General features: G+C 33.1%; 1 protein-coding gene across 3 annotated transcripts; it reads left to right on the forward strand.

The window, feature by feature from the left end:
• LOC143235200 (venom phosphodiesterase-like) lies at positions 1–25,942 on the forward strand. 3 transcript variants are annotated; one of them, XM_076473129.1, is made up of 5 exons: positions 1–188; positions 1,071–1,190; positions 6,653–6,812; positions 10,112–10,303; positions 25,803–25,942. In XM_076473129.1, exons 2-4 carry the CDS (start codon positions 1,114–1,116, stop codon positions 10,253–10,255), a joined length of 381 nt encoding a protein of 126 aa, XP_076329244.1. In that variant the 5' UTR covers positions 1–188; positions 1,071–1,113; the 3' UTR covers positions 10,256–10,303; positions 25,803–25,942. The 3 variants fall into 3 exon arrangements, with proteins under 3 accessions (XP_076329244.1, XP_076329245.1, XP_076329243.1); XM_076473130.1 differs by lacking the exon at positions 25,803–25,942 and having other exon boundaries at positions 10,161–12,254; XM_076473128.1 differs by lacking the exon at positions 1–188 and having other exon boundaries at positions 971–1,190.
• The last annotated feature ends 11 nt before the right edge of the window (positions 25,943–25,953 follow it).

The following is a 25,953-nucleotide window of genomic DNA, read 5'->3' on the forward strand; positions in this document are numbered from 1 at the left end:
TTTTCAGAAAGCTCCTCTATTGTTGAAATCTTTAGATGGTTTTCGACCAGATTATCTCAAACGTAATATTACTCCCAATATCAATCACTTGGCAAAATGTGGTCTTTTGGCTCCATATGTGCGTCCCGTGTTTCCAACAAAGACGTTTCCAAATCATTACAGCATAGCAACGGTGCATTTAAGTCCAGGTACTTCAATGATAAGTTAAAGTATAAATCTAAGATCAGTGAATAAATTATTTTGATAACAAAGAAGTACTAATAAAATTTAAACAGCACATTATATAAGATTATTGTTGTAATGTGCTGAGAACAAGTTTATTTTGTTAGTTGTTTGTATTTTCTTATGCACTTGATATCAGAAGTTAAAATGTGCAAGTATAAAAATTTTAATTGCTTGCTAAAAAAGGGTTTTTTAGGTTATAAAACTCTAAAATTTATTACTGAATATTAAAAAATTTGAGTTGGGAGAGATGGTTTAGAAACTCATTTGAAAAATTTGAAAAATAGTCTTATTGTTAATTTATTATTAACACCATAAGAAACACTATATATTCAAAATAATTTTTATGTTAATGTTAAAACCTGGGGAAAGTAGCTGAGAAGATAGTTACTTCAAATTTGATTACAACAGTTGACTGTATACAAATGTATAGAATTAGGTTTGGTTTCAGTAATTTGAAAAGTTTAAAGATACTGCCATTCACCACAGAGAACATAAACCTGCATACCAGATTTTCCACTTGACATTTTCCACATTTTATATTTAGAATCTTACATAATAAGCCCATCATATTAAATTATTGATCTAATGTTTAGCTGTGCACAGATTAATAATAAAAAACAAGCAGAATTTTAAGATATGATTAGTCTTTACATGCCACATTTATTTACGTTTGTCCATATTTGAATGTTATAAGGATTTTTATTTTGTATGTTCTTAAATTTGAAAGACTAAGGTGAAAAATGTGAGTACACAATACTTGCATCTTGTAGAATGAAGTATATCAAACAGAAAAAGTAGCTTGAGTTACAAAATCTTAACTTATAATGATGGATGATACATTTCAGGGTCTCTACCCTGAGTCTCATGGAATTGTAGGGAACAAGTTCTATGATCCTAACCTGCATCAGTTATTCAAACTTGATAGTTCACAGTCTTCAAATCCTGAGTGGTGGCTTGGAGAACCGGTATGTAACACTTTCAAGGCTATTTCACTTTCTGTGTTTTGTTTTTACAAATATTTATAACATCTGAATCTAGCATTAATCGTAATTGCTTAAGCTTGAACTGTTAAGCTGCATTACTTATATTTATCTTTGTATCTCTTAGCTTGGAAAGTTGCTATTATTTTTTGTTATTGTTACCACATATTCTTAAAAGCAATGTAAAAGTTTTTATTATTATAAAACGTGGAGACTTGGCTCAGCTTTGTGGTTAGGGCACTGAACTCTTAGTCTGTAGGTTACAAGTTTGTATCCTAAACATGTTCATCCTCTCAGCTAAGCTGACATTTTTACTTGACATTCATTGTTACTCTTTGTTTGTCAAGAGTAGCGTAATAGCTGGAAATAGGAAGAGGTGACTAACTTCATTCTCTGTATTGTATTACTTCTCATAAGGGATGGATAGCTCAGATAGTCCTGGAATGGTTTAACATGAAATTCAACAAACCATCAAATGAAATAAAAGATGCTGCTTTGTGGCCATTTTGTGAAATTACTTGATCATTTAGTTTTCAAAGGAATTTCACAAAATTTTCTAAGCAATTAAGAAAAGTACTTGCATAAAATTTGGGTAAACACTTAAATTGCAATAGTTAGTATTGCTTTACTCTTGGCAAAGCAATAAGTTTGAGAGTGTATAAAACTGAAATCCAAAGCTTGTGGTAGGTACAGCTCAGATAACATAGTCCATTGTGAAGGCAAATATGATACATAAATGTAGAAATCAAAATCTTTATTTATCGAACAAACAGTCAAACAAAACTGCAAGTGTTCATCATGGATGTATAGTTTCTCTTATAAATGTAGTGTGCTCTCATTTGCAAGTTCAACTAAAAATAAAGTTAAATGTAAAAAACAAAGTACAAAATAAACCCAAAAGCTAAAGTTAAAATAGGAAATTATTCGAATGATTGGTCTGCATTAAGCCAAAAGCTACAAGGTCGAAACGTTGTTCGTTTTTCTATCTAAAATATTTTCTCAACCCAAACGAGCCATTTTTGTATATACATTTTTCTACAAGTGGGTTTTCTCGACATCACTGATTATTAACAAAGACACGTTTGAACACATTGTCTACGCTCACTGTGATCTGTATGAAAGGCTATGACAGCATCTAGACATTCTCCATTTTGCAAACAGAAGACAGAACCATCCATCTAACATCACAAGTCGTCTTTTCTCTTAGAAAATATGGCTAATTTCCAATTATTTAATTCCTGACCAGTGAGCACGAGAAAGAGAATATTGAGTACCGTATATGAGTGACTGTTTCCAAACTGAACTGAAAGAAAATATGGCACTTGACCTGTTAACTAAGAGGGGGTGAGCTAATACATGGTAAAGTCCTGTACCACACACATACTTATTTATATATTTCAACAACATATATTGCCTTCTTTCACAAACAAAAACGTTCCATCATCTTACTATATCGTTGCTTGCACATTTCCATTTTCCCTTAGAGAACATATCAGTGCTATGACAGTTTCACTGCAGGTGATCAGTATTCTGTTCATTTTCTTTGTGGGGACCTGTATCACATGTTTGGTTCTTGTTCTGTTGAGAGTGTTGCTTGACCAGGTATTCTTAGTCATGAATCTGCAATGTATAACCTGTGGTCATATACCAAGTTAAATGACTATGATGTTGAGGCTCTTTGTACATTAGGTCTGATGTACAGTTCCAGATATCACAAGATGTAGTTGATTTAGTCTATTGATGTGTTTTCTCTGCTTTCAAAATACAACTTCATAAACTACATCCATGTCATATTATGCCCATCATTGAGATGGTATTCTGCAAGACCACTCATAGGTGTACCTTGCAGTCTTTTGCTTCTTAAATGTGTATTTTCTGGACCATACACTCATACAGTAGCATGTGTAAAGCACCCAGGTGTTGTTGCCCATCTGTTATGATCCATGACATTTGATGCTTATCTTACAATGGAGCTGATCTACAATTCCAGGTGCTGCCTTGTGTTGGATAATGCACCTGATCAATGTGACCACGTTTCTCAGTATGGGGTAACACAGTCACCCATTGCACTTTCTCCAGTGCTGTGACCGTCTGGACTCTCCACCGTATTATTTCCCTCCTTCTTCTAATGGAGTATGGGAGTCCTTTCCACTTACCAGGTCCTAGCCCCTGGAGTGGTATACCACAGAGATTTGTCTTCTGGAGTATGCACAGTACCACTCGGTTCAGAGTAGGGTGGTAGCATTCTGTATGTTTAGATGGCATGATGTTCTTTCTGTCACAGATTTGACATATATTTTCAGATGTTGCCAACTGTTGAATGTAGCACTCCAAGATATATGCAGTTTTCTCCTCTGACTGAGGCACTGTCTTTCTTCACTACCCATTAAGTGTTGGTTCCCAGTGGTTTAGTGTGTATAGGAGTTGGACCAACCACATAGTGGGATGGTGAGACTAAAAAAAACTGTATGTGCTGTTGTAATGCAACTGGGTCACAGAAGCATGGCAGTCAATTTCAGCAGAATGCATGAATAAAGATTTTCATAAAAGAGGATGAAACAAAATTCCAAGTTTACAATGAATGTGATGAATCTGATGGTGGCAAAGATTCATGTGACGATGGAGAAGCTTCATTCATTACAACATATAAACATTTCAATACATTTATAAAATTGACACATTAAAAAAATCTCAGTAAAAGTTTTCCAAAAATATTTAATATATCAATATTCATTTTCTAAGGTTAGAAACTTTTCAATAAATTTCATACAGCATTTGTTAAAAGAAAAAACCCAAAACCTGAATCTTTCAAAATTAGGTGCACATTATGTTCAGGTAAATATGGTATTAGCACAAGCACTTTATAAACTGGAGACACTTACTATCTAAATAGGTTCTTGTTAGCCTAAAATTATACTGTTTTTAACACAGGTATGTAGCTTTATTTTTGGTCTCTAAAATGAATTTCATAACTTGTGGTTTTATCCATGTGAATGTTAACTTCAATAAAGTAATTACGTTTCCTTTAACGTAGTAGGATCCATGGTTTATATTCTATTGCCATAAAATCAAGCTTCCTACTTTGAGGCAATGGGTATATTGTAATATTGATCATCAAATCACACTATGTGATTAAAGATGCCAAAGAATTTGTAGTAGTTCATGTTATAGTAGTTCCTTTATTAACACAAGATTAGGAATGGCTAGTGCAATAGCTCTTGAGTACTTTTACTTTAATATCTAAGACAATCAACTAATCAGGCTAATGTGAGCCATGTAAAGTATGCTTGAACAAAAGTCACAGATTCTCAGTAAAAATTATAATTCTTATGGGGTTTACCAATTAAACAAAAAATAACTGAATACTACGTTTGAGTTGTTACATCACGTTTTTTGAGTTGAAAATAAAGAATGAGGAACAAAGTAATTTATTTTTGCTTAAAAATTTCAATTTTATTCCAATAAAAATTATTTTGACTTTTTTTCAGTCTGATAACACTGGTTTACAAAGAAATTGAGGCAAGCACAAAAAATAGCTGTTTTAACCTAATTTGGGGGTGCTGAATTCAGATTTGAAATCCGTTTTTACTCATCACCTCTATAAAGGTTTGATGAAGAATTTCGTGAAGGCCATGGACAAAAATGGTGCTGTCTTCCAACACTTCTCTACTGTGTTCCCAGGTCTCAGTGCTGCTAAGCTCAAAGAGGGCATCTTTGTCGGACCTCAAATCCGAGAAGTGCTGAAGGATACTGATTTTGAGGAGCTTCTTACCTTAAAGGAACTGAGAGAATGGGAAGCATTTAAGTCAGTCTGTAGTGGCTTCCTTGGTAACACACGCGTACCAAATTACCAAGCCTGTATTGAGAAGTTGCTAAAGACTTATGAGGATATGGGATGCCGAATGTCACTCAAAATTCATTTTCTCCATTCCCACCTCAACTTCTTCCCTCCAAACCTTGGAGCAGTGAGTGATGAGCACGGAGAAAGATTCCACCAAGACATTACGAAGATGGAGAGCAACTACCAAGGCAAGTGGAACCCCAGCATGATGGGAGACTTCTGCTGGATGCTCTTGCGTGACATCCCCCGGAGGCAAAATACACCAGATCATCTAAGAAAACACACTTCTAACTGTCTGCGGTACTATGAATTGTGTACATTGTGTCATCCAAGTATATTTATTCCGTCAATGTTCTTTATCTATCCTGTTTTATCTGTAATAAGCTGCTGCAATTGTTGAAATAAGCACGTATATACTCTGTATATACTAAAATGAGACTATTTAAAAGCCAGAAAACTAGAGGTGATAGAGCAAAACTGTTTATAAATTTGAATTCAGCACACCCAAATCAGTAAAAAACACCTATTCACATTCTTGCCTCAGACAAAAAATATTTTTTTTGTAAACCAGTGTAATTTAAAGGAAGCAAACAGTCTTAAGGAAAAGGGTTAATTAAGAAACTGTTTAATACCTTTAAAGCAGGAGAAGTCGATAAAGGAAACTCGAATCACAAATTCATATTTTGTAAATTTATGTAAAATAAACATTTTCAAAGCTTCTGTTACTGGCATACAGTGAAATCTGAACTTTATTAATATGTTAAAAAAATTGTTTCCAGCTAAGCTACTCTAAATAATATTGAGACATCAGTGATGCCTTTCTTTAAAGAGAACATAATTATTCTTCTGTATGCATTATTTTTCTGAGGCAATACATTATATGTAAGACAATATGTAATAGAGAAAATACATATTTTAGTTCTACACCCTTGGAATGTCGAGTGCAGACTATTCTAGACTGGCTGGACCTTTCTGCTGACAGTTGTCTATCATTCCTTACACTGTATGTTAATGAACCAGATTGAGCTGGTCATGCAGGTGGTCCTTTTTCTAAAATTGCAAGTTTACCTGAACTTGATTTATACTGATTTTACTTAAATCTGTTTTTTAAAGTTAAGAAGAATATTTGTATAAAGCTTTAATGTGTTTTTGATAAAAGTTTTTCAACTTAGCATTTTTACTTCACTCACTGATATTTCTTATTTGGGTTGAAACACGAAGTATTTTGAAACTTCAACCTGAGTGTCATGTTAGTGTTGAGATTTAGAGATATGGGATATTTTGGTTTGTTTTGTTAATGATTGCAAAATATTTAATTTGAAGTTCGTGTTAAACTTGGAGAAATATTGAAATACAATTTTTTTATATTGATTTGCAACTTTCAGGTTTTTCTTCTAAACTTAGACTAAATTGAACTGAAATCATAACTAGATATGTTTATTTCTAGTTTAAATTAAAAATATAATACAAAATAAAATTAATTATAAAAGAAACTTCATGATGAAAGAAGTTAAAAGGTTTGTGTGCATCTAATTTTTGTACAGTTTTTTCTGTTCAAAATGTAATAATTTATGTAGGACAGATGGTTAATCTATGTCTCTGTTAGGTTATCTAGAGATGAGAATCCTGTTCCGATTCCTATTCATTATTTTGTGGTTGTCACTCGCTGCCTGGTGAAAGGGAGAACTGTGGAGCTTTGTTTTCCAACACATCTTAATGTTCAGGCATTTATCCTTCCCCACATCTTTCCTGATGATATTTGTATGGTAAGAAGTGGACATTTTAAATTATCAGTTTTGGATGTTATTGTAAAGTAATTAAAAAGTCATATTCTGTGTTTATTCCATGACTAATACAGGGTTTGCTATAATGATGGTTTTGACCTGTTTGCAAAACTTCTTTGTCTTGTAATGTGATTAGTGTTGCAAAACTTCTTTTAGAGTGAAACATTCAGCTGAGCTGTATGAAATGTAAAGACTGTTATTACTTATTTTAAAAAACAAGTGTCTAATAACTGATATGAATTTTATAGGTGTAAATTTTAACAGTGTTTGTTTGTTTTGTTTTTTCATAATGGGAACTACAAGGAATTTCACAAAATCTTAATATATCGTTTTGGTAAAAACAGCACTTCAAGAGTAAAGATTCAGTACAAAAAACTTTAAAATTTTTACTATTGAACATTAAAACTGTAGACACACAAGAAATGCACAAAAACATGTTAGACTCGCAAGGAAAAGAAAATCCCCTTAAAATGACCCATTTGTAATTTTTTTTATTACTATTCTTTTGCCAGCCTAAAACAAAAAAGGCTTGGTATATTACAACCAATCCTTTTGTAGAATACTAAATAAGGTACCATGAAAGTTGTAGGGGTATTGAAGAGTCAGGTTGTTTCTTCTATGATTTACATAAGCTAAAAACATCAACTTCTGGTGTCATTGATATTATTATTACACCTTGAAATTAGCTTTCTTACATATGTGTGATGTTCCTTTAGAAAGCTTACGTACAGGGTGAAAAAGGAATTACTGGTCAATAATAGATGAACATCAGATGACTGTAAGATGTAACACTCACTTATTTGTACACTATACAACTGGTGTTTTGGGGAGCCAACCCCTGTTTATTGTATGAATTGAAAAAGTAAAAAAAATAATATATATAATATTAAATATTATTACACAGATTAATATAATAATCACTTTAAAAGATATAAAGGATTATTTAAAACAGTTGTAGATGTATGTGTTTTATTTGAAAAGGGTGGTTTTCTACTGGTAAACTTTGGTATGTGCTTAATTTAGGCACATATTTGGCCATATTAATGCATTATATTAGAGAATTTAGTTATGTAGAAACTATAAATGCTCACTATATTCACAAACGAATCTCCATAATCATGAACCATATCAGCTAGCCAAGTAGCTGTCTTTATTATCATGACAATGTGTAAAGTTCGTTACTATATCATGTAATCCTTTACCCATAGTTGAGGATAAAAAAGTCAGCTAACAAGATAAATAAAAAAATTTAAAAACCTGCAAATGGAAATCATTAAGAAGAGTAAAGTGGCAAGTTTACAAATTCAACCTACAAATTCCTAAATTTTGACATAAACAAAAGTAATTCTGTCTAACAGCATGGAGTTAAAATAGAGGTTTGTAGTTTATATGAATAATGTCTACAGTGTCTACAGCCTTGTTTCCTTACTTTATGATCCCAATTTGCAGGTTTCTAAATTCCCAATTTTTTTTATTCATCTTGTTTAGTCATTGGATTGCCAGAGATGAAACCTTTATTTTCTTATTGTAAAGGTTGATTGATATTTTACTTATCATTGTCAGAGCATCATGAAAATCGGAAACGTTTTCTTCAGTATGAGATGCTACAGTTTTAGTCTCAAGGAGTTATTCTACTAATTTAGATACCATTGATCTTTAAATTGTAACTCTACTAAAGTATTTTTCTAGCAAATTCACAACTGTTGTAATATTCTGTCCAGTTTTAATCATATAGTAAAAGTAATTCAATACACTGTAAATGTTAGTTCTGGTATCTTTAACTGAGGAAGAATAAGCATCCAGCCTCTTTATACCTGACTAACCTAAATGGTTTACCACAGTGTTTTGTTGCCATAAGTGTTTTGCCTTTGCATATCATTTTCAACATATCATTCAATTTTCATGATACTACAACAGTGTTGTGTGAATTATATATTGACTTTTATATACCAGCTTCAAGTATATCACCCTGTATTTCCCAGGGTATTTAAAGTGTTTTAGTTTTGCTGCTGTTTAAAATATTTCTAGAATTTTTATAGGATGAGTATTTTGGCATTTTCTCAAAATTTATCTGGTGAATCTGAACAGTTTAATAAGTGATAAAGTGTGTAGATATTAATTAATTAAGTTTTGCTGCAGTTGTGTTTGATAATTAATTTGTTGTTGAGTTGAAGTGAAACCATAGAAGAATTGTAGTAAGTTACTAACTCACTCATAGATTTTTCTGTGATTTCCTAAAAATAATAATAGTTTTGATATAAGCAAACTTTCTAGCAGTAAACTAGTCTAAATTCATTGTCTCTGTGATATAAAGTTGATTGTCAATTGTGATTTGTTTTGTCACTTGTTCAGTTTGTCACATGCTTTAACTACGAGTAAAGAATACAATTCTCCACTATTTAGATACATCATACTTTAATGGAACTTTTGTTTATATGATACTAGAAAAACGTTTTTATTACACAATATGCAACCCCCAACTTTACAAAATTTTTATTGTGTATACATGTAGATTTCCAATAGGAGTTATGATTTTCCTGTTTCATCTCCATTTCCCATCATGGAGCACTTTAAAAAATACTTGTAATTTTATCTCCTTATATTTGATTCTCTTGATTCAGGTTTCCTGCACAAAAGCATATTATTATAATTTTTGCTACAAAACTAAAATTATAAATCAGTCTTAGTTAAACCATTACTTTCTTGATTTTGGTTCAGTAATTTTTACAAGAAATGGATTTGAAATAATTGATATGGTCAAAACTTGTCCAAGAAACACCTGAAATGTTACAGTTTGTTAATGTTTTCTGAGAAATGAATGAGTTAAGAGATGACTTTATTTGGGCTTTGACCTACTTTATTTAGATAGCTGAATTAATATAGGGGATAATCAGAAAGATCTATAGGAAATCATAATGATCATTCCTGGATGTATGTTAACACAAAACCTTTTGGAATTCAGAGATATTTATCTGGTTATTATTATTTCTGCTTTAATCTGACAGCAATAAAGAGTAAAACCTGTAATAAGCATTATAATTATTATAATTGGTTTTTTGTGGTTCAAAAGGAGCAAGCTCTACATTACAGGTGATTTATCAGTTGAAATAGCTGTGTTGGAGAATAATGACTCAAACAAGATGAAATTTAATATTGAATATTAAGTGTAATGTTTTTCATTATATTTTTCTGATTATTAAATAAGTATAGAATCTTGTACCATATGGTGCGTAGCTTTTTTGTAGGATCTACGGTTGTTTGGTTTTTTTTCCCTTTTATAGAGTAAGTCTCATTTTCTTGTTCAACATTCTTCGTCTGTTGTTGATATAGAACGAATAACTGGCTTGAAATTCTATCCTGATCTTCCCACTTATGATTCTATTAAACTTTGCACCATTCTTCCCCAAGGACTCTGGCAAGTTTAGAAGGCTACTGTTCATTACTTCTGAGATTCAGATATTGCATCATGTTGAGTAAGTTTGTTTTTGCCTTATTGCAATACTTCAAACATAACATGAAATATTTTTGTTATACATATATATAGTTAACTACAACAGTGATTACTGATGTAAAGTACAATGTTTTACATGGAAATGAGATGATCACATTAATTCTGAGCTTGTTAAAAAAAAATTGGCAATTAAGGAATTGTAAAACTCTTAGGCCACATAATATTTTTTTTAAGGATTTTGAAGGAGGTTAAGGATTGGATATATAAGCCTTTTGCTATTATTTTACTGTACTTTTGCTATTATTTTGAACAACAAGTTGGTGTCAGAAGATTGGAAAATGGTTTATGTTACTCTTTTCAAAGAGAGGTCATAAAAGTTATCTTGGTAATTATAGGCTAATTAGTCTTACATAAGTTATGGGAAATTCTTGTAAAAGTCTTGAAAATACTTTACAAAACCATTTATGAAAGCATACAATTTTATTTGATAGTTAAAGTGGTTTTAATGGGGGAAAATTTTGCTGCCTCGCTAATCTTTTGATATTTTTTAACGAGGTTATCATTTATGTAGGTGAAGGTAAGAGTGTTGATTTGATATATATGGATTTCCAGGAAGCATTTAATAAGGTGTCGCTTGGAAGACTTGTTAAGAAAGTAATTTCTGTAGGTGTTGGGGATATGATGAATCATTGAATGCAAAACTGGCTGGATGGAAGAAAGCAGAATGTTGTTAACATACTTCAGTCAAACTGGATTAACATCATACATGAGGGACATTTTAGGGTTCAGTATTAGAAACTTTGTTCTTTTTGATTTACATCAATGACAGTGGTGATGGAATGGTCAATAAATTATATACATTTTTGAGGTTTGCTAATGGCATAAAGGTTTTTGTTGTTATTGGTTGTGAGGAAGATGCTGCTACTTTACAAAAGAATTTAGTGAATTGGGTGAATAAATAGTAGGTGATTTTTAATTAAAATAAATGCAAAATAATGTATATGGGTTATCAAAATTAGAATAATAAATATAATTTTGATAGGAATAACTTTAACAGCATTATGTAAGAAATGACCTTTGACTTTTGCTTTCTGGTGATTAGTCTCTTAACATATTCACACTGTGTGCTGTTGTTACTGATAGGTCAAATTTGATTTTAATTTGTATGTACATAAATTTTTTGATACATGTTTAAAGAGGTTACAGTTTCTGGGTTTAGGTAACTGGTTGGGCCACATTTGGAGCATTATGTTTTGTCTTGGACATTAAATGAATTATACTTTCATGAAACACTAGTATCAGGCTTCATCTAGTCAATCACAGGTATCGAAGGATTAGAAGAGTGTATGGCTGTTGTACTGTGTCTGACCATTACTTCAGACTGTAGATTTTCAAGTGAGACCAGAGAAGAAGTGCAATATCTCCTGATTCTTAAAATGCTCAAGTCATTTCAATTAAATTACACAACTTCTAAATCATATTAAATTATACAGGTGTATGAACCACCAACCCTTGAGAAGAGCATACTCTCACCTCTGGGTGCTCGCATAGAAAAAGAGACAAGCAGGTATAACATCTATAGAACAAGTAGTATTTAACCTTTAGTTGAGATAGAGGATTTACACAGGTTTACAACCTTCTTGTATTCCGTTTATTATTTAGACTAATTATCTGCAGGTTACGTGAATGTAAAGCTAGGACACGCACTTGAATGTACACAAATAAATATTTTTCTAGTTATGACAAGTTGAAATTAGCAGTTTTCCATTTTTGTTACACCTACATACATGCACATTATAACTAGTAATAATTGATTCAGTATGGTTAACAGGATTAGATCTGAAATTGCGTTTCTCTAGTCTCATAAAAATAAGTGCAATGAAGTAAATATTTTATTTTTAGACGAATATTTCTAAATTAAAATGTGAAAAAAATTTAGGGCCTGTGAAAGAACACAAATACAGAAAAAAAAATAGAGAGTAGGTAGTTTCTTGGCCAAGCTGTCAGACATCGTCATATCGAACCATTACAATTTAGTTTTTAAGTCCAACTTCGACTTGCAATTTTTTGGAAGATTTTGAGGACTGGTGTGATATGTATTGAAACTTGTGAATATTCACGAAGGTACAAAGAGACATTTAATATATTTGGAGAGAGATTTCCATTCTTCCAACTAAAATATATAAATTCATTTTAAACTTAAAGCTGTACAGTGTGAACTTTTGTAATATTTGTAATGACTAACTTTTCTACTTAACAATTTTCAGAGCTTGACAAAAAGTGCCCTCTCGAAAATGTTAATTTGTTTAAACTTATTTGATAAAAAATAGGTAAAACAATGTTTTTAGAATGCACTGAACGAGATCTGTTCAAATGTAATCTGAAATCTTAATTTTAGCACTGGCTTTCATAAATACCTGAACTTTTCATGATTTTAGTTACATTTTCTCATAAGAAGTGTTGTGCATCTACTGTAGTTTCTTAGATCTTATTACAGTTAGCCTACATAATGATAAAACAAGTTTATCTGCAATAATCGAATGTAAAAATGAAACTGAAAATCGCACAAACCAGTTTCACAAGTTAATATTTAGTCAGCATTCTCTTGCATTTCAGTACTGCTTCACATCGCAGTGGCATAGTTTCTGTAAGTTTCTGCAGATATTCCTGAATGATTGACTGCCATCCTTTGAGTTTTTCAAAGATTCATCTTCCGTGTTTGGCAATTTTTCTTCATTCGGTTTAACTCGGCCCACAGCTGCAGAGAAACTTGCTTGATCATTTTGTAGGCTAATTGGAATAAGAACTAAGAAACTACGAGAGGTACACAACACTTTTTTTGTGAGAAAATGTGACTAAAATCATGAAAAATTCGGGTATTTACGAAAATCTGCATTTGAGATCTCATCAAGTGTGTTCTAAATACACATAGTTTTACATGTTTCTCTGTTATCTAATTTTAAAATAATAACATTTTCAAGGGGGGTCACTACCCCTGTATATGTTTCATTAAATTCTTTGGCATGTATGCTGAAAAAAAAAGGTATTGTCTCTCGAGTGATTTAATATAGCATCTGATCAATGTTTGAAGGTTGTTTTCAGTCCCGGAACAAAGAAGTGCTTCCGGAAACGCTAACAATAGGGCTTTATTAGAAATTCTAGTTTATAGACCTAATAATCAGTGATGTCGAGAAACCCACTTGTTGAGAAATTTATATGCAAAAACGGCTCGTTTGGGTTGAGAAAATATTTTACATAGAAGAGCGAACAACGTTTCGACCTTCTTCGGTCATCGTCAGGTTCACAAAGAAAGAGGTAACTGACCGGAAGCTGACCACATGTTTGAAAGGGGTTGTGTAACTGTGTGTCGAAATGTAGAGGGCGGTATTAGATGTTTGAATATATAATTTTATTTATTTTATTATATTAATATAGGTATAAAGGTGTTCCTTTATATTGGTTTATTTTGGGTTTAAGTTGTTGTATAAGTAAGGCTTCTTTGATTTTGCGTTTGTTTATGTTTGTTTCTTTATTTAGTATTTGAGTGTTTTCTATGGTTATGTTGTGTTTATTTGACTTGCAGTGTTCGAAAACGTGTGAAGGTGACTTTTATGTTCTTTGAATCTGGTTTCCATTTTCCTACTTGTTTCTCAATATAGAAGTCGTGGCAGTTATCACATTGTATTTTATAAATAATGTTGGTGTTGTGTTTGTCAGTGTAGTTTTTTACATAGTATAGACCTCAGTTTTGTGCCTGGTTTTGAATAAATTTGGTATTAACTGGAATGTCATATTTTGTTACTAATTTTTTGCCAAATGTTGGTTATTTGTTTGCTGATGTCAGGAATATATGGTATACAGCAGTATATGGTTTCGTGGTTTTTTGATTCGTGAGCTGTATTTACTTTAGTTGGTGGTTGATTTTGCTTTTTGTCTAGGTGTGTGCGTATAATGTTTTCTACGGTTTGTGGAGGAAACTTATTGATGTTGATGAAGTATTGTTTTATTTTGTCTAATTCATCGTTAATTTTATCTGGTGAGCATAGTTTTATGGCTGTGTTTATTTGGTTTCTTAGTATGTTGAGTTTTTGTTTTGTTTCATGTGCTGAGTCCCAAGGAATGTATAGTCCAGTATGGGTGATTTTTCGGTGGATTTCTGTTTTGAATTGTGTGTCAGTTCTTGTAATTTTGAGGTTAAGAAATGATATTTGATTGCTTTCTTCCTGTTCACATGTGAAGTTAATGTTGGGATGTATAGAGTTAATGTGATTGAAAAAATTAAGTATGTGTTCTGTAGATTTGAATCCCGCAACCGTGTCATCTACATATCTGTACCAGTATAGTGGTGGATGTAATGCTGCGTTAATTGCTTGTGTTTCAACTTGTGCCATAAAAATATTGGCTAGAACTGGTGATACTGGACTGCCCATGCTTAGGCCATTTGTTTGTATATAGTTTTGGTTGTTGAGGATGAAGTTTGTCTTTATCGTGGTGAATTCTATGAGGGTTGCTAACTGGTTACTGGGAATTTCTATAGTTGGGTTAGGGTCTCGGATATAGAGTTCTAAGGCTATCTTGCAGGCTTCAGTGGTTGGAACTTCTGTAAAGAGGGATATAACATCGAAACTGGCCATTAAGGCTTTATGATTAAGTTGATTTAGATTAGACTTGAAATTAAAAGAGTCTTTGATGAATGAGCTGGCTGATGTTACATATTTAGAGAATGCCCATGCTATGTATTTACCAAGATTGTAATTAAACGATTCATATGTGGACATTATTGGTCGTAATGGACAATCTGGTTTATGAGGTTTGGGGATGCCGTATATTTGCGGTGTGCGTGAGTCGGTTTTACGTAGGTAGGAATAAAGTGTTTGTGAAATTGTGTTGGCTTTTTTCATTTGTAGTAGTAATTTGTTCAGTTGCGTCTCGTGTGTCTTTGTTGGATTTGTGTGTATTGGTTTAAATTTGTTCGTGTCTGATAAGATGTTATTCATTTTTTGAATGTATTCATTCATGTTCATTATGACTATAGCGTTACCTTTATCTGCTTTTAGAATTTTTATGTTTTGTCTTGTTTTAGGTTTTTAATGGAATTAATGTCTCTTTTTGTAAGGTTGTTTTTTAGTTTTCTGTTTTGTGAAATTATGTTGATGGTTTTGTGAGAAAATTCTTTGAAAAAATCGTTTAAGATGTTCTTTTTAGGTGTTTCTGGAAAATATAAATTTGTAATTTTACCTGGGAAGTTTGGCTGTTGGATGTCACAAATATGTAACATCAGCCAGCTCATTCATCAAAGACTCTTTTAATTTCAAGTCTAATCTAAATCAACTTAATCATAAAGCCTTAATGGCCAGTTTCGATGTTATATCCCTCTTTACAGAAGTTCCAACCACTGAAGCCTGCAAGATAGCCTTAGAACTCTATATCCGAGACCCTAACCCAACTATAGAAATTCCCAGTAACCAGTTAGCAACCCTCATAGAATTCACCACGATAAAGACCAACTTCATGTTCAACAACCAAAACTATATACAAACAAATGGCCTAAGCATGGGCAACCCAGTATCACCAGTTCTAGCCAATATTTTTATGACACAAGTTGAAACACAAGCAATTAACACAGCATTACATCCACCACTATACTGGTACAGATATGTAGATGACACGGTTGCGGGATTCAAATCTACAGAACACATACTTAATTTTTTCAATCACATTAACTCTATACATCCCAACATTAACTTCACATGTGAACAGGAAGAAAGCAATCAAATATCATTTCTTAACCTCAAAATTACAAGAACTGACACACAATTCAAAACAGAAATCCACCGAAAAATCACCCATACTGGACTATACATTCCTTGGGACTCAGCACATGAAACAAAACAAAAACTCAACATACTAAGAAACCAAATAAACACAGCCATAAAACTATGCTCACCAGATAAAATTAACGATGAATTAGACAAAATAAAACAATACTTCATCAACATCAATAAGTTTCCTCCACAAACCGTAGAAAACATTATACGCACACACCTAGACAAAAAGCAAAATCAACCACCAACTAAAGTAAATACAGCTCACGAATCAAAACCACGAAACCATATACTGCTGTATACCATATATTCCTGACATCAGCAAACAAATAACCAACATTTGGCAAAAATTAGTAACAAAATATGACATTCCAGTTAATACCAAATTTATTCAAAAACCAGGCACAAAACTGAGGTCTATACTATGTAAAACTACACTGACAAACACAACACCAACATTATTTATAAAATACAATGTGATAACTGCCACGACTTCTATATTGGAGAAACAAGTAGGAAAATGGAAACCAGATTCAAAGAACATAAAAAGTCACCTTCACACGTTTTCGAACACTGCAAGTCAAATAAACACAACATAACCATAGAAAACACTCAAATACTAAATAAAGAAACAAACATAAACAAACGCAAAATCAAAGAAGCCTTACTTATACAACAACTTAAACCCAAAATAAACCAATATAAAGGAACACCTTTATACCTATATTAATATAATAAAATAAATAAAATTATATATTCAAACATCTAATACCGCCCTCTACATTTCGACACACAGTTACACAACCCCTTTCAAACATGTGGTCAGCTTCCGGTCAGTTACCTCTTTCTTTGTGAACCTGACGATGACCGAAGAAGGTCGAAACGTTGTTCGCTCTTCTATGTAAAATATTTTCTCAACCCAAACGAGCCGTTTTTGCATATAAGTTTATAGACCTGTTTAGAACAACATAACTGGTTCTACCAGTTTCACATTGGTAGACCTTGAAGTACCTTTAACAACGAGAGTTTGACAACTGCTCGACTAAGTTCACATACAAACATTTCTTTATAATACATTTGTATTCTTACAAAGTACGATAGTTATTTAAGCAAGATAAGATTGTAAAATTGTTTTTATTCAAGATTTATGTATATCATAGACACAAAAGTTATTCCAGAAACGTGGGATTGGATGTACAGTTTCCGGTTTTTCTTAACCTGGTTTACCACATTATGTTAGTCACTTCCTGTATGAAGAGCTATTTCTTGTGTGAATAGAATGTTTAACAGCCCGATACAGGTGAAACTGTGTAGCTCCAAGGTTTTAAACAGAAGTTTTTAACAACAAGAGATAAGGAAGTACATTGTTCTGTTTTAATGCTAATGTGATTAGAACATTTGCAAAGGTAAAATGATAAATAAGTAAGAATTATATATATATATGTATCACGTATTTCATAATTCTTTTTTTAAAGCATATGAAGATCCCTTCTTAGTGTATTAGTTATTAAAAAGTGTTGTTCAGGTGAGATATCATGGTATATTTCTTTGCATTTTCAAAAATACAGAGGGCGTTGAAGATATTTTTAAATTGTTGACCCATTTTAGTAATTTTGTTCTTGTAGAGTCAAGAGCCATCAAAATACAACACTCTCCAGGGCTAACACACAAATATGGAAGTCCTTTATGAATTTTCTCGTAAAAGTTTTGTCATTTCAAATGTCTGTTTCCAAGGGAAAAGTGTGGAGATCAATACTAGAAATAAACGACCTTATAAAATCAAAATCTTGTTTGTATATAATTAGATAGTTAATGTTTTGATTTACAGCTTCTTTAGGAGCGTTCACTAATAAACCGAAATTAAGAGTGCAAAGTATTTGGAGTCAGTTCCAGTTTATGTTTCGGTGAAGAAGGTGCAAATCCAAACATTGACTCTCTAATTATATAAAAAGAACATTTTGGTGTCACAAGTTCGTTTATAGACCCAGCATAGCCAGGTTGTTAAGGTGTTCGACTCCTAATCTTAGGGTCGCGGGTTCGAATCCCGATCACATCAAACATTCTCGCCCTTTCAGCCGTGAGGGCGTTATAATGTGAGGTCAACGCCACTATTCATTACTAAACAGTAGCCCAAGAATTGGCAGTGGGCGGTGATACCTAGCCGTCTCCCTGCGCGAAATTAAAAAACAAACAAATATACAACGTTATTTATTACTAGTGGTGATATATCTTCCACACACCAATATGCACTACATCAATTAGATAACGTGAACATCAAGTGTTTAGTATTACTCCGTTGTCTTACTTTTTGTTCCGTTACCATAAGGGCCTGGCATGGCCAAGCGTGGTAAGGGTTCGCATCTCCGTCGCGTCAAACATGCTCGTCCTTTTAGCCATGGTGGCGTTATAATGTGACGGTCAATCCCGCTATTTGTTGGTAAAAGAGTAGTCCAAGAGTTGGAGATGAGTGGTGAGGACAAGCTGCCTTCCCTCTAGTCTTACACTGTAAAATTAGGGACGGCCAGTGCAGATAGCCCTTGAATAGCTTTACGCGAAATTCAGTAAAAACAAAAAAAACCTTATTTCGTAAAGCCTGAGCCACCTTGGAAGCACTATCTCCTCGGCTGACCCACCGTGTATAGAGGAAGCTGGACCCTCCTCAGAGAATCCCATTCCAGCACTTACTGGGGTGGCAAGTGTGGGTGCCAAAGCAGCCCCAACCCCGTCACCGACCAGACTGAGGCCTGAGCTTCCACAGAGACAGAGACACCTCAAAGTCTCCCAGGCTGGCCAGAGCCCTCTCAGGGCCCAAACCAAACAGGGCCAGAAGGATGGGCCTGAGCCTCCTCAGAGGCCTCTCCCACCCAGACGGCATCCAGAGTGCCCTTAATTTGTCTATGTCAATGATTCTAGTTTTCTCCCATATTATTCTGTGTTCAGTTAACGTGACATGCTCAGCAATGCTGAATTTTGTGTTTTCATAGGTCTTGTACTATCTTTATGTTCTTTTATTCTTGTCGCGAGTTTTCTTCCCATTTCTCCAATATATGAATCATTGTAGGAACACGGAATTTCATAAATGACGTTTTTGAGATTCTCTTTGGTAAGTCGCTGTTTGTTTTTTTACCAGAATGGACCTTAAGGTATTGTAGGATTTTTACCGGACTTCTATGCTGAATATGTTTGGTATGTGTTTGAGGTTTTCAATGAAATGTTGTAGGTATGGTAGGTAAATGGTGGTAGTGGTGGTAACTTTCTAATCTTTTCTTTCTGTCGTGGTCTTCTTCAAGGAGTTTTTGATGAAGGAGGAGTTGTAACCATTCTGTTTAAAATGTTGGTTACATCTACACACACATTGAGCGCCTGTCCTGTGAAAGTGGGTTTTCTCCGAGCACTCCCGTTTACCCCCACATCCAAATATTAGGCATTGGATCTTTAGATATCAACCAAGGCAATGTTCTTGCCTGGTCCTGAATTGTGCCATTTGAGTCGATGTCTCGTCGGTTTTTTCAGACTGCGAGCTCCAGCCTGGCCTACTTCCTTTGTGCAGCATTTGTCTCGCTCCCCTTTCTCATCCGCAATTTTTATAATTCCCCACCTCACTTCATCACCTTAAACAAGTCAAATCAAATTAAAAGAAAACTTCCACATAAAAGTAAATAATTTTCCATGAGCGGGGACGAAGAGGAACCACAACGTTCCTGATCACCCCTGTTGGGGAGAGAATTTCTCATACTTCTCTCTCTCTCAACTAAACCCCTGCAAAGCTCAAAGCGAAAGACCACACACTGACTTGAAGACGAAAGGTGGAAGACTTTCGAAACGTCGTCCTCTACACTTGTGCCTCCACAACAGGCAGTTCCATCCATTCTATAAAGTTTCATCATGAATACTTTGCCTGAACAATCTTTTAAAGAATACTCAAAATTGTGATGAACGCTTATCAATGTAGAAAACCTAAAAAATATTTGACCAGGAACGGTTATAGATTTCAAACATTATGAGCCATTAAATTTCAGTGAATGAATATGAGACGTTAGTATTTCTAGGAGGATATAAGATACTGTCGTTGGTGAAAAAGTTGTGTGCTTCGAGTTAGCTAGACATCAAGAAAAGTGTAATGGTATGTCAATATAGAACTAATTCGCTCTCCATGAACGGTCGACAAAAGATTCAATTTTGGATCACATAAAAGATTTAGTATTGTTTGTAAAATTTTTTGTATATACATTATTATATATAATAACCGTTATTACAAATTGTATTGTTTTTTGTATGTTGAGATATATTTGTGTTAAGAAAGAAAATTCCATGTATCAATCTTGTTGGCAAATATCACTCAATTAACTTCTAAGTTAAAAAGTCAGGCTATTTGAAATTGTAATATGTAACGTATCTAATATAGTAAATCGGAGACTTGTCCGAGATCAATTATAATATGTAATAATTTTAATAAATATCAAAGGAAATAAGGGAAAGAAACCAGAACAAATAAATGATCTAATTCAACAGAGAATAACACAATGTTTGAAATAAATTAAACCACTTCTAAATATCGGACAATAATTAGCATCAGTTCATTCTAACTATATCTCGTAAACTAAGTCTTTTTAAAAATGAAGGAATGCTTTTAGTTTTGGTTAGACTATGAGATTAAATCCAACCTGACTATCTGTAACCATAAATCTACATAATCTTTCACGAATTAATATCTGTACTTCATCACTAGGGGAATCTTGTGTTAGTGTCATAATACATGCATTTTCAAAATAAAAGTGTTCAAAATAAATAGAGATATAAGGAATAATAAAAAATTATAATTATGGTAAACAAGACAATAAGAAAATAAAAGTATTATTAGCCACTTTACAAGATAAAATACAAAATGTCCATAGGTTAAACATGTTTTGTTTTACCGTAGTATTTCTATATTTTATTATCTTTAAGACCATTGCTATTTTTATTAGAATAAAATATATTATTTTATGTTAAATAACGTAAGTTTGTGGATTTGTAAAATGCTGCTCAAAATGCTATTGTAAAACTAATACAGAAAAAAAGGATTAAAAACATTATCGACATATATAAAAGTATTACCATTATTCTATTTCTATTTATGAAATAAGATACCAAAACTATTTCAATGGATAATTGTTTACCATTATGGAAATAGATGCTTTTGAATTTTGTTAAAATGAAGTCTGAACTTGGCGGTATGATTTCAACTTCAGGTTTAAATTAAAATTTACAATAGACGTGACCTGGTGAATAAGTAACAACAAAAAATTAAAACTTGTTGAATCAGGTGGTCATTTGTTAATTGTTGAATTTGTTCGCTCCTCTACGTAAAAATATACGAGCTTTGTTACCCGCTGTTAATACTATACGACTTTGTATTATAATTTATATGTCAAATACTATATTTTATATGATACTAAGTCATCGACTAGTAGTAGGCTAGTTAAAGACTAGTAAAGTTTAAAGCAAAATAATTAATACATGGTTTGTCATACATCAGTGGAAATATATATTATTAAGTTAAAACAAGAAACCATACAGTTATAACTGTTCATCATTGACTGTTATCTGTTTCAAACATTGCTCACCCCCTGTAGAACAGGTTATTTTGTAAATTGTTTTACATTTGTATTTCATCTTCATTTTAACTCAGTTTGTCCTTTTTAAAATTCTTACCTATACTGACTTTTATTTAAATTTTTGCTTCCTTATGTTTCTGCATTACATTTAATGGTTTTGGGATAATACACTTATTAGAAGGTTTCATAGTTTTAGTATTTTTACCTGTAATTATTATTTCTTACTTATATGTCTTTATTTTTGCAAATGCAGTATATTACATTTTCTTTTTTTTTTGCTGTAAATGATTGATCATTGTTTTGTTTTTATTTTGGGTTTCTTGTTACTTTGGAGGGAAACAATGTAAATGTCTTGGTTGCTATTGATTCAGATCCATATAGTATTTGAAACTACAGTCTGTCAAAACATACTTTGTAATGCAGCACTTTATGATACACCTCACATGAAATTATGTAATGGTTGTGTTGTCAACACCACAGAACTACAACTTTGATTCAATAAAATCTTACAAAAGTGACATTTGATTGAGATAATGCTTTTAAAAAAAAATATGAAAAAGAAACCAATCCAAGCCTTGCAGAATCACCTTTTTCCTGCTGCTTGTCCTGTCAATAGTTTTTTGACATCCTCTCTCCATTAAGGGCTAGCCATAACAGATTTCAAAGGTGACTTTTTTTGAAGAGCCATTCCTTGGCTCTACAAAAGTAGTTCGTTTGTTTGTTTTTGAATTTCACGCAAAGCTACTCGAGAGCTATCTGCGCTACTTGTCCCTCATTTTGCAGTGTAAGACTAGAGGAAAGGCAGCTAGTCATCACCACCCACCATCAACTCTTGGGCTACTCTTTTACCAACGAATAGTAGGATTGATCATCACATTATAGTGCCCCCAATGACTGAAAGGACGAGCACATTTGGTGTGACAGGGATTCAAGCTCACAACCCTTGAATAACAAGTTGAGTACTTTAACCACCTGGCCATGCTGGGCCTCTCAGATAGTACAGCCATATCTTTCTGCACATCTATGGACTGTCTTTTCAAAAGAAAACATTTGTGTCACGTAACTGTTTTCTCAGGGAATTTCCATGTCTATTTGTGTTCAGTCATCTCTTTCACTCTCTGATTGCCCTTCTATGTCATCAGATTCTTTGTGTCTATGGCACTTGAAGAAGGCAATGTCTTATGTGCAGGTTATAAATGGAATCGAACAGGTCCTCAACCCCTTTCTGGGGTTTTTGTTTATGCTCTTTTTCATCATTCCCAAAGAGATAGGAGATTGATGACTGGTAATTGTCCAATTATTTTTTAAATAGATTCTTTCACTCAGTTCATAGAATTAGAAATTATTTCTCATGAAGTAGATCTTCTCTCCTGGACAATGTTTACCAAGTTTAGGTTTTGGACACTTTTTTCTTTATTCCAATTTGTCTATCTGCTTCTTGCTTTTCGAGTTCATTTAAGACAGTTAAATTTCACAGTTTTGAGGTTTTCCCTTCTGGTTTACTATGGTCTCTGAATTATTATTTTTTCAGTTTCTGAGAGTATTTGCACAGAGGATGCATTTGTTCTACTTTTATATTTGATAATTTGGCTCAACTCCTTGCTTCACAAACATCTTCAGCTATAACCTCACTTCTTTTTCAGGAGTACTCTTACTTCAGTTTGCTGGTTAACTTCTACATGTTTGCATTGACCCCTTGCCATGTATTTGATTCATTTGAGAGCCTTCTTCAATTCATTTGCAGCACAGGTTCAACATTTTCCATTGTGTCTTCAATACATTGAACTTCTGATTCCCAGAGGTCTCATACTTCCTTTTTTTTTTCTTACATGAAAGGTTCTGTCTCATTTGGGGGAATTTGACTTCTCACAATTTTTATGTTCTTGGATTTATCCATATGAATCTCCTTCAGTCGACCTTGGCCAGTCAGTGAAATATTTCCGTAGGTTCACTGTATTCTCTTGTATTTCTTCAACTCTTGATTTTATCAGTCTTGCATGTTATTGGGAATATTTTTGAAATTTGTTGCTTAATACGTTTACAATTATTTTTTGACTCATCTTTTTGGTTGTCTTGTTATAATTCATTTGGATAATTCTACGACAATTTCTTATATCAATCTACATATCTACAAAACAAGACATTCAGGACCTAAGCTTTCTGGCTTTAGATTTTCTGTCTCTGGGTCCATAGCCACCACCACATTCAGTTGTAGGTCTGTTATATGTTGGGAGCTTTTGGACTTGATGGAGATATTCAATCTGTCTTAGACCTGTATCTTCTCATAGAATAGCTTTTTCAATCCCTGGACTTTTTAGTAGATTTGTTACCACTTTGGAAATCCTCTCATGCATACCTTAGCCACTTCTTTGAACACCAGTCTTCCACTTGTATGGTAACCAATTCTCAACTCCTCAACTCTGACAATTCTATGATTTGAAATTCTTGTCTTCTTCTTCTTCCTTCAAGGACACTCTTATTTATGACATCCATTGCCAGATCCCTTTTCTTTGGCCTTCTCAGTCAGTCTTGATTTCGACTCTTGCACCTCTTAATGCCTCAGTTACTTCTTCCAGCTTGGAGGTCCTTTTTATTTAGCCTGGAACATTCATTTTTTACCATAGTCTATCATGCCTTCATCTTTATTCATGGATTTTGTCGAATCCCTTGTAACATGGGCAGACTTTTCTCAGGAAGTAGTCCATTTTTTATTTGCTTTTGTACTTTATGAATACACTGTTGATCCATTGATCATCTCCTTTTTTGGTTTATCTAACTCATTCTCATTTCATTTTCTTTTTACTTGGCTTTTCAAGAGTGGTTTATATATTTTTACAGTTATGGATTACAAAGTAATGTGTGTGAGTGGCTTTTCGTTTTTTACCCTAGTTATTCACTTTTTCTTTCTCCAATTCTTTTAGATCTTTTCCAGGCTTGTTGTCACCCTTGTCAAGTTCATCTTCTGGACTGGAATCTCTATTTAGTTCTTTGGGCTCTTGTTTGAACTTTTGGACAACTCTACCCTGTACTATCTTTCTTTAAAGACAACTTTCTTTTTGCTTGCATAAGATGTTTCTTTAACATTATTGTCTTAGATGTTTCCCCCACACTTTATCATAGGGATATGTTAATTTTATTCCCAGATGGTTGTTTTCTCATCAATACTTGTACTGTTCAGAAAGGTAATCAGATGTTTTCTCATGCACCTTCTCTGCTGTATCTTTTCGTTGCACTCTGTAACACAAATTTTGTTCCTGGATAGTATGTGTTATTTCTTAATTGTTTGTTGTAAAAGTACGGAAAATGGTCATTATTCCCTTCAAATTTTGCTTTTGTGACCTGGATAATGAAATTTAGAAATTAACCTATTTTATATGTAAAAATAGGCAAATTTACTTGAGGTCTGAATAAAGCAACATATGAATCAAGATTTACATTTATTTAAACTAAAGCTATACAAAAATGAACAAAAATGTTTGGAAGTGAGTAGGTGTTCGAGATATGTGACTTTATCAGCCCCCAAATATTGTCTCCCATCATGTTATTGTTGTATACTCCAAGGTCAGACAAGCAAAGTTTGAAGAGAAAAATAGATCTTTTCCATTTACTTTAGACATAATCAATTGGAAAATGACATTTTCTGCCTAGGAACAAGGAAAAGTAAAAATTTTGTTACATAGTTTTATCATTCTAACCTTAAGTGTCTCCTTTGCCCCGTTTAGCCAGTAAAGTGCTGTATATATTGTATAGCTACAATACTGACAATTGTCTTTTCTTTCTGTTTGCTTTCTTTTTCCTTATGACTTATCTTCGTGGATTGAAAATAAACACTAAGGTTGTATATTCTTTTATAGAAGAAAATAATTTTCAACATTTTTAATCTCACCTCTCATCAAGTTTATCACCTTACAACTTCTCTTTCCTTTTGCCATTGACATCCCTTGGATGAGACCTTGTAAGCAATAATGTGGATGGCCACAGACAGGTTTGTGTCTATAACTTACATTACATTTCAGTTTAATATTCCTCTGCACATATCATAATTCTCCAATTTTCCCAGAAACTGGTGTGTTGTTAGTTATTTTCTTCTTTTTTACAGCTCCATCACCTTTGTTTCTCTTTGTCTTTATGCTGGAGAAGATATAACCCACCATGAGGCCAATGGTGCTTCACAGATAATACTTCTCTCACCTGAAATCTGCATTGACTGGAAAAGAACAAAATATTAAGTTAATCTGCATCTGTTCATT

Source organism: Tachypleus tridentatus, chromosome 12 (assembly GCF_004210375.1).
Source record: "Tachypleus tridentatus isolate NWPU-2018 chromosome 12, ASM421037v1, whole genome shotgun sequence".
Taxonomy (NCBI): domain Eukaryota; kingdom Metazoa; phylum Arthropoda; class Merostomata; order Xiphosura; family Limulidae; genus Tachypleus; species Tachypleus tridentatus.

Bases quoted from the DNA above. Each gene is read 5' to 3' on its own strand.
- LOC143235200 (XM_076473129.1), top strand. From the start codon at position 1,114: ATGATCCTAACCTGCATCAGTTATTCAAACTTGATAGTTCACAGTCTT. The intron at 1,191-6,652 runs GTATGTAACACT...TGTCTCTGTTAG, and splicing joins AGTGGTGGCTTGGAGAACCG to GTTATCTAGAGATGAGAATC. The intron at 6,813-10,111 runs GTAAGAAGTGGA...TCCCTTTTATAG, and splicing joins TTCCTGATGATATTTGTATG to AGTAAGTCTCATTTTCTTGT.